The sequence below is a fragment of the Ixodes scapularis genome, unplaced genomic scaffold (assembly GCF_016920785.2).
Source record: "Ixodes scapularis isolate PalLabHiFi unplaced genomic scaffold, ASM1692078v2 PGA_scaffold1__304_contigs__length_218370807, whole genome shotgun sequence".
Lineage (NCBI taxonomy): Eukaryota > Metazoa > Arthropoda > Arachnida > Ixodida > Ixodidae > Ixodes > Ixodes scapularis.
In genome coordinates, this window is record NW_024609846.1 from 85358645 (window position 1) to 85376390 (window position 17746).

General features: G+C 49.3%; 1 protein-coding gene across 1 annotated transcript; it reads right to left on the minus strand.

Moving 5' to 3' along the window:
* Positions 1-1537: 1537 nt before the first annotated feature.
* On the minus strand, positions 1538-17638 carry LOC8030330. Its single transcript, XM_029992729.3, has 4 exons — positions 17211-17638; positions 16987-17024; positions 15455-15808; positions 1538-1777 (listed from the first exon to the last, which is right to left on the minus strand). Exons 1-4 carry the CDS (start codon positions 17242-17244, stop codon positions 1679-1681), a joined length of 525 nt encoding a protein of 174 aa, XP_029848589.2. The 5' UTR covers positions 17245-17638; the 3' UTR covers positions 1538-1678.
* Between the last annotated feature and the right edge of the window lie 108 nt (positions 17639-17746).

The window sequence follows — 17746 nt, forward strand, 5'->3', positions numbered from 1 at the left end:
GGACGGTACTTCCAGTTCGAACCACTTTGCAATAGGAGGCTCTAAAGCCGAGGAAAAAAAATGTTGTCTACAGAACTCGGGGTGTCAGCGTTTCCACATCCAGAAGGAGGCTGATCAAGAAAGAAAGCACACCACATAAACTTCCATACTCAAACGCCGAATCTCCAGTGATTACGAGTTTCATTGTTGTTGTCTTTAGATTTATATTTTGTAACTTTTTTTACCGTTCGATTCTTTCTTCATGAAGTACAGATTGCGTGCCATACTTGTCCGGAAATATCATCGACACGGACGATGGGGCGAAACTACTTTGGAGGGCGTTCCTCCAACGAAATTGGCACTGCATACCCGCGAATGTGGGATGGCATTTCAGTTCGTCCCATCGGCGCTGACACATGTAGGCGTCACTGATACGCAAACAAACGCAGAGCGCAAAGCGGCAGTGTAGAATATGTCAGCCGTGCCGACACACTGGCAGACATGATCGGGAGACCAAATTTCTCGCGTCGTACGGCACGGCTCAATCGTTGACGCTTTCCCACAAAACATCGGCGAGGTGAAAAACTGAAACTTTGTCTCCACGAGATACGACGCATAACTATTGAAGCACTTAATGACGCAGCACAGGCAGCACTTCATGCTGTGAACCCAGCGCAACCGCACCACTCAAACTTCAATGCGTACCAACGTACAGGGCGTGGTTTCGGTTTCGTTTTCTCTGGGGTTCTCACTGCCTACCTTCGGTACCGGCCGCGCGGCGGCGCGCCAGTCGCGTCGCACGGAGTGTATACAAGTCTCTAAGCATGCATATCATTGTTCATGCGGGTAGACTCGCAGTGATTGGAATTTCGCTTGTGAGCGTTTTTAAACGCGTTTGTGGCTGAAATATGTTCGCCCTAATGGAAGGGGTATTGAATCAAAATTGAAATAAGTTAAAAATGATAAACTCTATCTGCAAATGACAATCGTATACGCTCGTATTTTGTCGGAGAGCGCGATGCATCACGCCGGGAGTCGATGACGTCAACTGGCCCGGCGAGAACAAAGCGCTGGCGTGGTTTGGACCTCCGTCACTTGGTGTCGTCAACGCGTTTGAACCTGGCCGTTTTAAGTTGCCCCTCCCCGCTCCCTTCTGGAGTTGAACAGGCCGGAAGAGAAGGGAAACCCCGTTCGGACAGGGCTCGCGCGCACGCAGCTTGCCGCCATACTTCCGCGGAGCGGCGCGGCTTCTAAGGTCAGGGCGACGTAACGACATTCCGTTTGTTCATTTTAAATAACATTTTGTGTCTCTTCGAGCAAGAAATTGGTGTCTCCATGGTGTCCAGAGTGTGCTTGACATTTAGACAATAAAATAGGCGTTAAAATTTCGTTGCAGTATGCCTTTAGGGATATTTTGTACCATAGACAACCTAAGGCGAGCAAACCCGGTTGCGTTGTCTGCGAAGTGTGGCGAAGGACGCATAAATAATTGGGGAAGGGCAGGTTGTCGTCGGTGACATTCGGACTTTGGACTTTTTTTCTTTTTTTTTTTCTTTATTTCTATCACATAACTAAAGAGGAGTGGAGCCCCGAAGCGATCCGGAGATTGGGCGGCGAACAGCGATGTAGGCGGGCAATTGCGGTATGTACAGTGCTGAGTGGAGTCGGGTCCCGGGACGGGCCCCGGGTCGGGCCGCCGCTAGGCCGGCGGCGCCGTGCTGCTCTCGCCGGCGGAGGGAGCCTCGGTCGTGGTCGGCGCCGCTGTAGACGTGCTTCCCGAGCTCGCCTCCGTGGTGCCCTACGCCGGAAAAAAAAGAAAGCGGGCATATGAGATACGAGTAGCGAGCCGATACCGAGCGAGCGGGCGAGCAGATGTCTTTTACATGTAACACACACTTATGAAAAATCACATTTCGCTAGGTGAATCTATCATCTTCCAGTTAAAACCTCGCCAACATGGACGACAGTTACGAAACTTCCTAGATAGTAAATCTGTAGACCTTCATCCGAAGAAGACCAAAACGGGGCGCTGATTGAACACGAGTGCTACGTCGTTGTTCGCAGGACTCGGGTTTTCACTGATAGGGCACGAGTCTGGGCCGACCGATGACGTAGCACTCGGCTCCAATCCGTGTTCCGCTTCAGACTTTAGATGACCCGGAAATTCGACACTACGACTTTGTTATGCATTGAACGCCGCCGTATTAGGGAGAGCAGAAGCGTATGACAAAAAGGAATAAGATTCTTGGCGCAAAGGGCCATGCCACGGCGGCGGCCGGTCGCCATAACATATTTCGTCGCCGCAAAATGTGGTTCGAAGAAGGGACACTATCATGGCTCTAAATGGCAGGATGTTCATCCGCCAGCTTTTCCGAGTATATATATGACCATTCAAATTATAATTGCTCTGCTAAATGTCAGATGCCCACGCATACGTCTACAGCCCGGTGATTCGGCATTTTTCGCCGCGGAGATAAGCGCTGGAAACGTTGTTATGCCGCCATGTTCTTAAAACTGGTCTTATTTGTGAACTTTAGCTGCAAATGAGGACGAGTATTGGACTCAAAGACTTCGAGACAGTGGCATCAAATACGAAGAAAAAAAGAAAGGGGGGGGGGGGGGCTGTCGCCCCCCACCCCCTCCGATCTTCCTAATACTTCGAACGCCAATGAAAATATATTCCTTTGTGTCAATACAGGCTGATGGTACTTATTACGCACAGAACGACAATAACAAGTTTTATAGTGTGGCGTATACGAGGAACCGGAAGCAGTGCGCGTTTGCGTTACTGTTGCGTGTTCCACACTGCGTTTGCACGGGAGCCCAAAGTGCGTCTTGGATTGGCGCATGGCGTAAACGCGCATGCGCAGCGTGGAGCACGCATCGCTAACGCGAAAACACAGTGCTTGCGCTCGCTCCTACACGCAATAGTAAAACTCTCTAGTAATCTTGATTTATTCGAAAGGACGCCAGCGACTGATGAAGCCCGAACCGTTAACGTCGGTGCTCGAAATGAGACCTCCCCCTGAGGTTAAATTTGAGTTTGCAGTTGACGACGTATATTTTTATGCGGATGGGATCCTCTCAGCGTTGCCCAGAAAACGGGCGGAGCGAAGAATCGTCGAAGGAGTGAGCTGCGAAGGCAAGTATAGGGGGAAAGCCCACGTAGTTCGACTGTCCGTATCTCCGTTTTTACACTGTCAATGATGTCAAGAACATGTCAACTGATCACGCTCAGTAGCGTCTCCGTCCCAAAAAGCCATCCCTTCATGTGCCCTATGTGGCCGCGCAGTTCATGCCGCTCGTCAGAGAAGACGGGAAGGACCAGACTCCGTGACGACTCTGATTCTCCTACCTCCTGTGGAGATTCGACGCAACGTACATCTAAAAAAAGCCCGTGTGTCTCCTTTCCCGCACAACGCTCGGAGAGCCAATCACCGCAACCTACGGATGCAGCTCAGCGAATGACTATGCCGAAACATATGTTTATACCAAAAAACGAAGTCTGAGTTGTGATATTAAGCAATGCAAGCATGACGTTTTGCATTGCTTAAAGGGGCACTGACACATCGAAATCATATTTTTTTTTATTATCCGAAACGATTGAAAACGATGCCGGGACATTACCCTCAAAATTTGAAATTTGGGAATTCAGTATTTGTGAAGTAAAAAAACAATTTCCAAATGCCGAATTCGAAGTTCCCGCGCGGTCGGCGCCGGTGCCTTGACGTCAAAAATTGCGGAGACCTGAGAGTCGACTTCCTTTCACCACTCCCTGCTGTTGCCATGGCGACCCAAAGCGAGGAGGAAAGGAGTTCGCGGCGGCGTTGCGGCGGACCGGTTTTGAGCGGGGTCGCCTGTTTTCCGTTGGAGGATACAAATCCAGGAGACGGCACCACATCGAACTCCCGATTTTTGGTATTTCAAAAAGAAGGGCCGTAGTGCGTTCGCAATTGCGTTAAAAAACATGTTTTAGGATTGCCGTAATTAAATGTTATAGAGATGTCGCCTACAAAGCTTCTAAATTTTCTGATTTTTGACGTCACCGATCAAAAGAAGCGAGGAGGCGAGAGGCGGGAAAATCAAACGCCAAAAATAAAAAGGCGCGCGCGCGCGCGGGAAATTTTTTTTTCGCGATGCGTTTTTTTTTGCGTGTCTATGACTGCAACTTGCATCTTTTTAGACAATAAAAATAAATACGACCTTTGGGGTGTCAGTGCCCCTTTAAGGTCACAACTCAGACTACGTTTTTCGGTCTAAACATATGTTTCGGCATCGTCATTCGCTGAGCTGCCTCCGTAAGTTACGCTGATTGGATCTCCGAGTGTTGTGTGGGAAAGAAGACGCACGGGCTTTTTTTAGAGTGATATACGCTACTCGTAAGTAATTTTCTGCGTGGTCCGCCTGAATACGTTTCTGCTATTTAATGTGTTTGTGCAGAAAACAAAACAGCGGAACCGCTCCATACTAACACGTCTTTATAAAAATTAAAAAAAAAAATAAAAAAAAGGAAAAGAAAACACGTAGCTATAGTCTGCATATACCGACTCAAGCTCGGATATGAGGACGATAGTACATTCTAAAAAAATGCCTGCACATCTACTTACCCGCAAAACACTCAAAGAGCCAATCTCTGCGATCTACGAAATCAGCTCAGCGAATGATGAGGCGGAACATCCGTTTATGCCTCAAAACTAAGCCTGACTTAATTTTGAAGTTCAAACAGATGTCCCGCCTAATCATTTGCTGAGCTGATTTCGAAGACCGCAGAGATTGGCTGTTCGAGTGTTTTGCGGGTAAGTAAACGCGCAGGCATTTTTAAGAGAGTATCTATTAAAGCAAAGCTCAGCACCGTTGTAGGCTAGAAGGAAAGGTGTGGACTAGTCGCTTGCGTCTCTTAATGGCCGAGGGGAAGTTCCACGTTTCAAGCCTCGGCGTCACTATATCACTGTGCTAAACGGCGACAAAGACTAGTCAATTATTTGGAAAGTGTGTACTAAATTAAACGGAGCGGGCAAAAAATATAAAATAACCATTAGGGGTCGTTCTCCCGTTTACGGCTGAATGCAACGCCTCTGCAGAGAAAAATAAAATGCTGAATCCGTGCATCTCTTCTTAGCCCCCCTTCTGCTCTTCTAAACCTAAGAGTGCAAGATGGCGCTGCTTCCCGCGCACAGATTACACACCTCTCTGAGTACGCTAGAATCGCACGAATGCTCTCGCTGCGCGATCATCACACCTCCATTTTCTAGTTTACCATAGGGCTGCCTGGATGTCGTCGCCTTTTCACGTTTTCGAGTCGCACAGTTTACTGTCGAACAATAAATTTTACCGGCTATTTTCGGTGACTCACACTGGTAGATTCCACTATGAACTAATTGTTTTGACAACAGCCTTTAAGTTGTAAGATTTACCTTCTGGAGAATGCACGCTGAGTATGTACATATCAATAACGCAAACTACATGCTGGGTTACATAAGAAGGAACTCTTTTACCGCCTGCCTTAACGTCAACCTTGTATAAAACTCTCGTTCGCTCCAAACATCTGTCTGTGATATCAGCCCATGTCAGCTTAAAACTGCTTGGCCTCTCTTTCAGCCATAGCGCTGTTCTTTGATGCCTCTTTCAGAAGATATATCGCACAAACCCGTTTTTAAACCAAGGACGTTTCATGCCTGTTATTATATTTCACCACGCAAGAACCATCGGTACAAAGTACGTGCACCTAAACGTACGACATATGTTTTACCATTCATTCGTCCCGAAATCTTCTTTGGATTGAAACAACCTTCCAGCTTCTACACATTCTATCTTTAATATCATACGTTTAAACAGGCAATTAAGACCCAGATAGCCAACATTATGATACGTTACAGCTTTATTGCGAAGCACCGCATGGTGGTAAGATCTTAATGGCGTTACAAACGCACCATACTATCGATTAGGAGCCTGTTTTTTGCCTCAGTGCATCGGTGCACACGGGAATGGCACCTTTACAGGGGCTGCGGTTATAATGGATTGTGTATTCGCCTCGAGAACCAGATTGAATGTAGAGGAAGCGTGCTCTTGTTTATCCATGGTTTTCTGCAAGACACGTGGTGATTTCCCCCGTCCACAATGTGGATGGAAACAAAGCCCCCACACTAACGGCGCATAGCACGCGTGCAAGGTTACAGGGAGCATATGCCTCGCGTGGCTTCGAACTCGCATCCTTAGCATTCGTTTTTCTCTAAGTGAGCGTAAAACATAAGCGTCGTTCTGCTTTTCACCGCATGAGCCGTGCCGATCGAATGTCGAGGCGACATAAGGAATAAAACTAATCTTTCCAAATAGTAAACTTCTAGTTACGTATGCGCTGCGAGTCCCGCTATTTATATTACAGTCCTCGCGAATAGCGTACGTTAAGTTCGATATTAATGGGAAGAAATTTAAGATTTTAAGGAAAAAAAAGTGGTTCATAGGACCCATTGCAAACAAAATTGTCGGGATTACGAAGAATTTAAAAAAAAATATATATATATATATTCCGTTTTACTTTAAGTCCGGGCACAGCCGACGACGCTGCGATTCAATGAAAACAATCAAGCCGCGCCAAAAGTGCATCGTCACGATGCTCATCGCCTTTGTGCGTCTGCAACTACCAACTAAAACCTATCGCGCACAATGAATGCGCCGCTGGATTGGTTGATTGATGGATGGATGTTAATGGCTATACCCTTTGTAACTGTCGGTAGCTTGCGCCACCTAGCATAAATCTAAAAAACAATCCTGTTTTTTTTTTTTTTTTTTTTTTTTTTGCGTGATTGGGTTAGTTAGTGAGAGCGAACCCATGCATAAGGGCACCGAGCGCCATGACACTGCTCCTTTGGCACTGCTTGAAAGGCACCATCAGGCCGTGGCGCCGGCTCCGGTCGGGCATAAAAAGGAGTAGATAGTAGAAATAATATTGTACTGTTGCCCTTTACACTTTTTTTTTTGTTTTCTTTCTGTGGGGAGTATTACGTATTTAAATAGTGGTTCGTTTAAAATGGTTTTCTTACATACAGAGAGGGTGCAAGAAGCAAATGTCCCAAAAACGCTGGGGAGGTGCCACCTCTTTTGAGGTACCACGAACATGGCATGTTAGCGCCTCTTGTTTTCTTTCTCGTTATGACGTCCAACTTTCTCCCTTCTATGACACCGATGGTCCCGAGAGTATTTAGATAAATAAATACGAACAAGAACCTGGCGACAGCGTGTTCGCGCTAACTGTGCTGCGCTCTGTACGCTATACAACAGCTCCACTCTCTGACGTTACGCCACTGAAGGGTGGCGCTGCTGTCGGCACTACGCATGCGCAGACGCGCAGCGTCCGCACCAGGAAGCGAGTCTACGCGGCCTCATTTGCATAGCAGTGTGTTGGTGTGTAAACAGCGCGAGAGAAGCCATCTGACCACGTGGTTACTCACTGGGCGTGACGTCGCGGCTCTGTGCTGTGCGAGAGTTGTCGTCTAAAGACGGCAGTTGATCTGTTCGAGAGTCCAAGATTCAGGCAGCTATGGGGACAACCTAAACGACCGGGTGGTACCAACCAGAAATCTCGCGTTTTGAGTTCTTTCTCCCTATCCTCTGCATGTAACTTTTCATATTCTGTCAGTACGACATTCCCGGACGCTTGTTGCTTTCTTCGCGATACAACAGACATCTACCATTTTAGCGCCTGCCTTTATCGATTTCTTCGTCCGCGGGTCTTCGTTGGCGTTAGCAGACGCCTCGTATGCTTTCATTTATCCGATTGACTGCTGAGTTTAGAATACAGTCTCGCTGTGACGCTGACGAAACTGGAAACCTTAATCTCCCTCAAATATTTTTTTGTTTTTGTTTTGTTTTTTTACTGCAAAAATAAGCTACGCATTAACGAACGCTCATTCTCTGCTCAAATGTTGCCCCAGTGGTTCGAACCATGTGCCAAAGTTTCAGAACTAACCGTTACCTCATTCAAAAGTTATAGGTGATTTTTTGAACACGTCAGTGGACAAATAGGGCTCATTTTCGCCCGTTTTCGGGACCGGTGCCATTGAGCTCTAGGTATTATAATATAAGAGGTCCATCGGCCGCTATTTTCCCATTGAAGATATCAGAAAATCGGTTATAACTTTTGAGTAGATGACGGTTAGTTCTGAAGCTTTGGTATCTGGTTCGAACCCATACGGCTACATTTGGGCGGAGAATGAGCGTTCGGTAATGCGTAAATCATTTTTGCAGTAAAAAAAAAAAAAAAAAAAAATAAAAAGAAACACTATTTCTTTTTTTTTTTTTAAAGGGGGGAGGGGGTGATTTTTTGCTTACGCTCACGCTTGTTTGTATATGTATTTTTACTTGTAGACAATACTCGTAGACAATGCGATTTTTATGGCACGGCTTGTAGGAAGAGAGAAGTGGGTTCGTTCGGTGTGGGGTCAGTGACTCTTCAAAACACAAACATTTTATGAAGAGAGGCGAAGGAAACGCCATTCGAAGAGAGAAAGGGCGAGCATTAGGAAGGAGCGACAGGAAAAAAACGGCAATGGAGGGCGAGCGAAGAAGGGGAGAGCATTAGGAACGTTAGAGAGGAGAGGAGGTTTCCCTTCTCCTCCCCAGCCTTCCTAGTGCTTGCCCATTCTCCCCTCGCCTGGCGTTGCCTGCGCCTGTACTGCACGCGACTATAGACGTAGGCAGGCGTAAGCTTGCGTAACATGACGCAACGTAACCAAATGGTGTTGTGTACACGGGCCTAAAGGGGAAAAATTAGGTATGCTCCGTGAGGAGACTAACCTTTTTACCGGGGTTCTTGAAGTGGAATAGGACCCCTACGCACAGGCAGAGAAGCAAGACGCTCAAAGAGGTCGAAGCAAACAAAAATTTACTAAACAGCCCTTTTTATATATTAAACAGAGAAGACTCCACGATAGTGCGCCGGGCGCAGACTAGAACCCTGATGACGGAGCACCTCAAGCACTACGTGAGCCGCGCAGAAGGCACTCCACGATGCAGTACCCGCAACCAGTACCCCGGTAATGCCCATCAACGTTGGGACTTCCCCAGGGTAGCGGCCAAAACTCGAGCAACGCTGCTAGCCCTTTTAGACACACTCAAACCCGGGAGCTGAGAAGAGTGGGCCAATCCTTCTGCCGGGACCGAAGAAACCCTCTGGCCGCTCCCGGTTCATCATGTCAAAGACTTGCTGGGCGAGGAGTAGTGAGACAGGACCCAGGATATATATTCGGGTGTAAATAAAGAGTTTAGTCTCTCCCTCTAGCTCTTGAAATGGCTCCGAATAATCCCTTCACAATCATAAGACATGAAACCGATTAGAGAAACCATCGGTAGTTTACACACGCCCCTCGGAGGGCGATAGCATGTCTAAACAAAATGAACAAACACAAAAAACGGGGCTGCGTTTCTGCGACACTTCGCTGCAGGCTACGTCGAAATGCGACGGAATTCCTTCTCTATCCCTGTCCAAACGACTCTCTCTCTCCTCCGGTGGCTCTTTGGCACGTCGAGCGGAGTCGTTGTAAACACGTTGCCGTCTCTTCAGCTATCTCCCCTTCAGTCCGTTTCTTCCTCCTGCGGGGCGCTGCGAAGGCTACGGCATATCCAGAGAGCGCATTGTCCCGCGACCCCCGCATATGGGAGCTAAAAAGAGGAGGCGTACGTGTGCCTCACTCTCTCGCGCATGTGCATGCGTTTTAATGTGATGACTCGCTATTTTTAAAGGGATTATTAGTCCCGGCGTTTCGGCAGGGACTCGCGTTCAATCAGTGTAAACAGTAGTACCAGCCAAAAACTCAAGCAGGTGTCCAATCTACATCACGCCGAAGCCTCCGCTAGCTGCCGTAGAAAATGTCTCGTCGTCTAGGAGCAATTAGTTGTGATTGCCCGAAATTATTTTCAAACGGGCATCAGAGAAGTAGCGGAAACGAAAATGCAAAACAAAACCTGATAAAACCCGTTTGCTCTACTGACGTCTAACCCCTGGTTAGCTCAGTTGGTAGAGCGCTCCACTTGTCATGGAGAGGTCCCGGGTTCGATACCCGGACCAGGCGGGTTTTTTCGGTCGCTCACCAGTCACCTAGCTATGTTTGGAGATTTATGTTTGTCCTTTGTCCCTATTGTTCCCCTTCTCCAGGGATTACTTTCGTCATTCTTGTCCAGCTCGCTTGCACCTTTGCATTTAATTGCAGTATAATTAAAACCTCTGTAGTAAACAGCTTCGCCTAAGAAGGACGGCCGGTCGTTCTGACGAGATAATCGCACGCGGAGAGAATGCACGCATTCGATCCCCAGCCGCCATGTTCCGTTTCAAGGTCCCTCTAACGATTTATACGGGTAGCAACTGAAGGAATGAGAAGACGAAACAAGCGGGGATGTCGGAGGGCTGAACTCTGATTGGAATGATTAGTGGGTAGACTCAAAGCTATTCGCGGTGAGAAGCTCGCGGTGGGTGCCTCTGTTTTCCTCACGTTGTGTAGTGCACGTGCTACCCGCGCAGTTATGTTTTAATTAACATAGAAGCTTGAGATTGCACGTGCTTGCACCAGCAGAGGAAGCTGAATTATCCTCACTTCGGGTTGTGAAAAAATTCCGCCAGGCGGCGATGCCCAAACTTCTCGCCGCGAATCATCTTCGTTTCACTTTAATTAACTCCAGGCGCAGCCGACGCTACAAGCTGGGGGAACCAACAAGGCGGTAAGTTGGGCTAGTTGGTTTAACATCGTCAAACGTGAAAACAGCGCAAAAAATTGAACAAAGGACAAGTGAAAGGAGTGCACGGACAAAGCTTGTCCGTGCACTCCTTTCACTTGTCCTTTGTTCAATTTTTTGCGCTGGGGGAACCAACCCGACAGCGTCCAAAGCGCACCATCGTGGTGTTCGTCATGTTTCTGTACGTGTTCTACCTCTGTCATCGCTGAACCGATCATAAAAAGAACAGGCCTAAAGTGACTTGCGATTTCGACGCTGCTTGATTGATTTCATTAACTCGTAGCGTCTGCTGCGTCTGAACTTAATAACTGTCTTTGTCCCCACTCACTCTTCGAACGCATTTGATACTGCACCGCAATGCACCAGAAACCCGAGTAGCTTGTCCCCCGGCAGTGAAATCTCGGCGACAAACAAAGTGCTCCGTGCTGCCGCTGCTAGACTGCGCAGCTACTGAAGCCAGCTCTACGCGATGCATCCTGGGCTGTGGAGCGCATTTTGAGCACATAGTTGAGCTTTCCTGCGGAATACTGGATGCCGCACATGAGTCCACAGCTCGGCTACCCAGCCATTTTTCGGCCGGGTTACGCGCGCTGGAAGTGTGTATACAGCTGACGCGATTCTCATGGGCGAAACTGATTTAACGCGCGGGCCAGTGATCGGTGTTTCGAATGCATCGCAAGGGAAGTGTACTTGTGGGACATTTACGAGGAAATCAGTGTCCTCTCGGAGAGCCGAAATCCTCCTCGGACCAGCGGAGCTGTGTCTCCCGACATTCCATTCTTTCTTTGTCAATATTCTAACGACGCTCTCTCTTTCCTCCGGTGACTGGCACCTCGACCGTCACCACTTCTGTCCAGCTGTTTCCCTTCATTCCGTTTCTTCCTTTAGCGAGGCGCTGCGAAGACTGAGGCACATCCAGTGAGCGCAATGTCCCGCGACCCACTCGTAAATAAAACATACCTAACAAAAAAAAGAAAAAAAAGAACAGTGTTGTGTTTTATTTTTTTTTTCCTTTCGTCTCCGATTCTAAAGATGTCTGCGTACCAAACCACCTCGCTTGCGCACTGATCAGGTATGAACATTTTCTGAAGAATTACGCGACTCGTTTTCTTCTTAGGCTATAATGGGAGGAGGGCATTCCGCCTCTTTTTTTTTTTCTAGTGTTTTTGAGTGTTTAGTTGTTTCAAGCGCTTTGATTGTAGTGGTAAACACGCGATCTAAGAAGAGTTAAAAATAAACGCAGCCTCAAATTATATCCCAGACATACAGATTGCTCTGCATTGCCCCAAATGCATTTTACTTGTGCGGTTCGACATAAAGCATGTATATGTATATATGAGTAATACTGCCTATTTTTTTGTTTTGTTTTTGTTTGGGGTAGCATTTATTTGAGGTCGATCCGGCTTCAGACAACGTCAACGCGCTGTTTACAAACGAGTCTACGTTTGCCCACACCAGCTGTTTGTGATGCTCTTGCGCAGAAACCGGATTCGTGTTAGGCGACGCGTCTACGCATGCGTCAGCGTCACGAAACCGCAGAGCCGCACGTGGTGCTACGAACACTGACAATCCGCTGAGCTACGCTCAGTATATGCACGTGTTACGTATATACGAAATCGCGGTGACGCCACTCTCTCCCTGAGTGTGTAAGACCATTCACGCGATGACATCCGTGGAAAGCGTGCGGTCGTCACTCCGCATGCTCTTGCTACGTGAGGGGCTCGGAAACGCTCCACAGTGCACGGGCTTTGTGACCTTTCTGCACGCCGAACACGCCTCGTAGCTGTGTTCCCACTTTCGTACAAAGCAAGAGTAAGATTAAGACATCCGACCGCTGATATTGGGGGGAGGGGGCTCTGCTCACACGGCATTTCTCGCGTCCAATGCTCTAGATTACCGTCGCGCAAAGCTGCGCTTTCATAACTCTTCATTAAGAAGCATATGACGCTTGGAAATGCGTCGTTACAATCGTGAAACAGTGTATATGCACGCGCGAATCTGAGCTCCGTTGGAAGCCACTGCCCAATTACCAGAATCCGAATAAGGAACGCCGACACAGCAGTGGTGACCACACGATCCACGCCGGCCGACGACCAGTTCGCGCTTTCCACTTTTCCCCCGCTCCCTCCTCTCTCCCCTTCTACCCTGTCCAACGTTGTCTGTTTCTCCCTCCCGCATGGTGAGGAGGGTCTTCTGCCTTGCAGAATCTCTGGTCTGGTCGTCGGCCTTTAAGCTGAAGTATCCAGAAGGTTCTGGAGGTAACATACGCGGCATGTATAGCAGCTATTCGTGTGAACAGTGGCACATAAATCGAATTGTCGTGCCCATAGAAGGAAACGTTTCGACAAGGGTGAGGGTCGATCGAAGTTCTAGACGAATTTCGCGGTTCGCATTCTAAATGACACTCCAAGTAACAAGAAAAAAAAATTAGAAACCACAGAACTGATTACCAAATGCTTTTGGTAATCAGTTCTGTGGTAATCAGTTGGTAATTTACTTTTCACACACACGGGCAGGTTAGGCGAAACTGAATTGATGCATAGGTCACGTGACGTAAATTTTCCGCTAAATTTAGCTGGGAACCTAAAACATGGCCAGGAAATATGATATCCATAAAGGTGAAAATCTGGAGTAGTTGCTTGATAATGCTATAGAATTAGAAAGTTCTCAAGATAACATTAACAGTGAAGGCGGACGTCAAGGCACATTTGCGAAGTAATAAGTAGGTATATTAATCAACTATGCTCCGTTCACCCTTAAGCGGAGACTAGAAGCTCCGCCTTCAGCGCGAGCTCGCTGGCTTCCGCAGTGCTTTGGCTGCGCATGCCTGAGTGTTCACACTTGTGTTAGCAAGGGCAGAAAGCTCGCGCTGAAGGCGGAGCTTCTAGTCTCCGCTTAAGGGGGTACTCCAGCGATTTCTTCATGCATGGTCCCCGATTTGCTTGAAAATTTGCTAAACACACCAACAAACATCGATGAAATAGTATTCCAAATATTAGGTCAAAATATTTTTCTTGAAGGTATTGAATTTATAATTTTGGTCCTCACCGTGTTTTATTCAAACTGAATGTCTCTACTGGCAACAACAAAAAAGTGACGTCAGTGGAAGTGCAGGGGTTCACTCTTTGGACTGTAGAATTTGTTCCCAACTGATTCTAAGCAGTTTTATGGTGTAAAATGAATGCTTTAGAAGCTCGCTCCAGTAGCCGCGCACCCGCACGGAAGAAATGCTTGGCATAGTCTATTGTTTGAATGCATGCCCGACTGGCAGACCTGCCTGCCACTGACGTCACGGCACTGAAAAGTGCCGTAACATTTCAGTGTTGATTTTTGCATACTTTTTACTTGCCGATTTCACAATAACTATTATGAATTTCTCGATACTGAATAGCGTACAACAAAGGGTGAAGGCGGGGATTCAGAAAATATGGTTAGTTGGGGTAGCTCACAGAAGTCGCCGGTGTACCCCTTTAAATGTGAACGGAGTATACACTCGGCGACAACTTCCTTGGCATTTCCGAAGAAATCAAGACCACGCGAGTGCAATGGTACCGATAACTTTGGCATCATTTGCAAGGAAAAGCTGTTCCCAAGTATATTACGGACAATAGAAATGTTAGTTCCAGCACCAGCGTCACAACAGCTGAAGACCCGTAGCCCGTCGTCTAAATAACTTGTAACAGTTATTGCATTTTTACTTAGCATCAGTTGGTGTAAAACTGAGGCTGCCATTGGACGCGATATGGAACCTCAGAGCGAAAAAGGTGCCACGTGTCATCAGTCAAAAGGTGCCAAGTATCATCAGCCAAAATGGCGGCGTAAAATGCTCACGTGACTCATCTTCGCTGCGCGAACGGGACCCAGCGCTATCACATCACACAGCCGAAGCCAAAATCCGATAGGGCCGATCATGCAGCGCCAATAGTGTATCATCACGGCATTCGTCGTTCGTGCGTTTGCTATCGCCGCCTAAACCAGGCAGTGACGCTCAATGCCCCGTAATCCTGCGATTATTTTTCTGTTCCCCGGTGAGCAAAGAAAACAGTGAGCACCGTGACACGTGACAATACCCCTTTGGCGCGCTGTTTGATTTGCTTTATCGAATTGTATAGCTTCGGCTGATATCGGACTTTGAGTGAAACGGAGTGCTGCTTCTACTCCTGACCTCCTCCCAAGGAGGTTTCTCACGTAACCGCTTCAAGACCACGTCCGCGTTCAAAATTTTTCACTCTCGTTCGAAACGTACGTGCTTCAGAGCAAAGAAAATAGAGAAGTGGCACGTGACAGAATCGCGTGACGTATAGGACACTCGGGAGCACCTTACGTCATTCCCCTCGGTCACACGCGTGACCCTGCGCACGACGTGGCCGACATTACACCCGAATCGGGTCTCAGACGTCACAGACCTGAACACGAAGTAATAAAACCCGGCCACAGGACACAGCGAGGAAGGGTCCCGGTGGGTCGCGGCACGGGTGAGAGGACTTACGCGTGGAAGAGACACTCACGTCCACTATTATCCACAATTTACGTCGGCACCTCCTCGCGTCCAGGAGCACGCACATCGAGCGGTTCCCGCAAACTCTGTTTACCGCTAAGCTGACAGTGTAGCGAAAGCTACGGGCTCGTTGGACCGGTCACATATATTCATCCTTCACCACGTAATTCCGCAGTTCCCAGCGCACTGTCAGCTTAGGGATGAACGGAGTAGAGCTAAAAGTGTTCATCCCGACCCCTTCGAGGAGCGTACCTGCGAGGCCTCGGCAGTGTCGGCCGGCACCACGTGCGAGTTGATGTAGTAGTACTCCGGGGCCCTCCGGCAGGGCAATGCCTCGTGGGCGTAGGCGCACGTCAGGCTCAGCTGGTTGAACACCGTGTCGTTGGGGCACAGGTAAGCGGCGTGCAGCACGAACTGGTTGTTCTCCGGGTCGGCGAACGGCTCGCAGTAGTGGAACAGCGAGCAGTTGGCCGGGTCGCCGTAGTAGCCGAAGATGCGGCCCTCGCACGAGAAGCCGCCGGAGTCGCTGACGGTGTCCGACGCCGTGGCGTTCACCACGGCGGCCGGTTCGAGGGCTGCGCCGGTGCTGTTGTCGCTCCGGTCCAGCTGGGCAACAGAAAGGGGCGGCAGGGGCGCGCTGAGAGCCCCATCGGTACGCGTCGCTTTCGCGGGACACCTACTAAGCTGACGTCTCGCCCGAGCCTTATCGTCTGCCAGGAGCATTCGATGGAGGCCACCGAACATGAGACGGTGCGTGCGCTCAACGCCGTGGCCAAGTTGTCCTGTACGACTGATTCTTTTTAGACTGCAGTTTGTTGCACTTTATGTGCGAGCGAAGCCGAAGCTACGAGGACGATCATGTTACCCCGAATGATGCTTGCACTGCAGAAAGCGCGTGCTTCGGAGGGAAGCCGAAGGCCCGAAGATTGCTCTTGTAGCTTCTGCCAAGTTCGCATATGAAGTGGAACGGACTAGGGAGAATAGGTGGCTGTACTCTGTTCACCCTAACAAGGCAGCGAAAACTACAGAACGAAGTCGAGAATTTCAAGCATGTTTTTGGCGGAAGGAGCGCTCGCGTTATAATCCGTTGTCCGATAAGCTACTTTCTCGTCGGACCAGTCAGACGTCGGTCTTGCACCATGTGATCACACTCTTTGCGCTGATTTTCGTCTTGCAGTATGTTGTTCCTCAGACCAGCACGCGGTAACCTGTCACGGCTCTTGAGTGCGTCCCCAGTCCGATGCCACGAAGTATTTGCCCGAATTCTGTACAATACATTGCTCTCATATAGGTTCTAAATATTAATTTCTTTAATGAGATGCAAAAAAAAAAAGTTCGTTTTTGCAAGGGCGAATAGGGCGTACTCTTCAAGCAAGCTTTTTATGGGGAAATCCTCGACGGGGATCTTGGAAAAGCTCCAGTCCTGTAGCCGCTGCTATGTTTACATAGAATTCGAGTGGACCGCTTGCTCCCTGGAAAGTTCTGAAAGCGAGGCGTGATCCTTTCTGTTCGTGTGTGGTTTTCGAAAATAGGGTTCCTCAAATATCGTCCGACTGAATGACCTCAAATTTGTGGCGATAAAATAAAATAGTCCTAATAGGACACACTACGGAGATAAATTTTACGATTGGAGGCGGCCACTCGTATCGGGAAAACAACATGGCGCACGCGTCAAAAATAAATAAATAAATAAAAGTTTAGCAAAAAAAGAAAAGAAGAGAGAGCGGCAAGGAGGCCCCGATGCGAGGAATCCAGCAGCTGGTCTTTCGGGTGGACCTACTCACCGACGCGGCATAGGAGGAAGACGTGGCCAGGACCAACGCTGCAACGAGAAAAGACGCGCTTAGCGGCGTGCCCTGACCCCGTTGAGTGCCAGTGAACTCCCGGAGGCATCCGGGTGCCGCAGCGCCGCCCGCACTGCCCCTCCGAACCCCTCCCGAAGGGACAGCCAGGGTTCGGAGAGGTGCCGACCCCGGAGCCGATTGCCCGACGCGGGGCCACCACTCACCCAGCGCTAAGAAGCAAACTCTGTGGCAGGACATGTCTCTGGGGCAGCGTGTGCCGCGCAAGCGATCCGGGCGCCGGCGTGTCGCCACAGTCCGCGCGGGCACGCTCCGCGCCGCTTTATACGACGGCCGAGGAGGCGGCACGTGACCAGGCGTCTTTCCTCGGCGGGGTTCCCTTTGTGCGGCCCGCCTCCGCCGCGCTGCGTGCAGCACACTAACCTACTTTTCCGGGCCGGCAGACTTCGGGCCATCTCGGGTCCGCGAGGGGAGCGGGCCGGCCGCTCGGACGGACGCTCGACCGCCGAGACGGGCCCCGGTGCCCGGGCGCCCGGTCCTCGCACGCCGATGCTTCCGTGAGCGACGCACGGCCGCTGGAGCACATCGACATAGATGCTATCTGGGCCATAACCGGCTGGCCACGGGGACGACCAGGAAAGCTGAGCCCCACGCCGCGCGCAGGACCCTCGCCGACATAGGAAGAGAAAACGAACCCCGACTGACCAGCGCGGGTCGCTTTCACTCCTCAGGGACCCCCGGC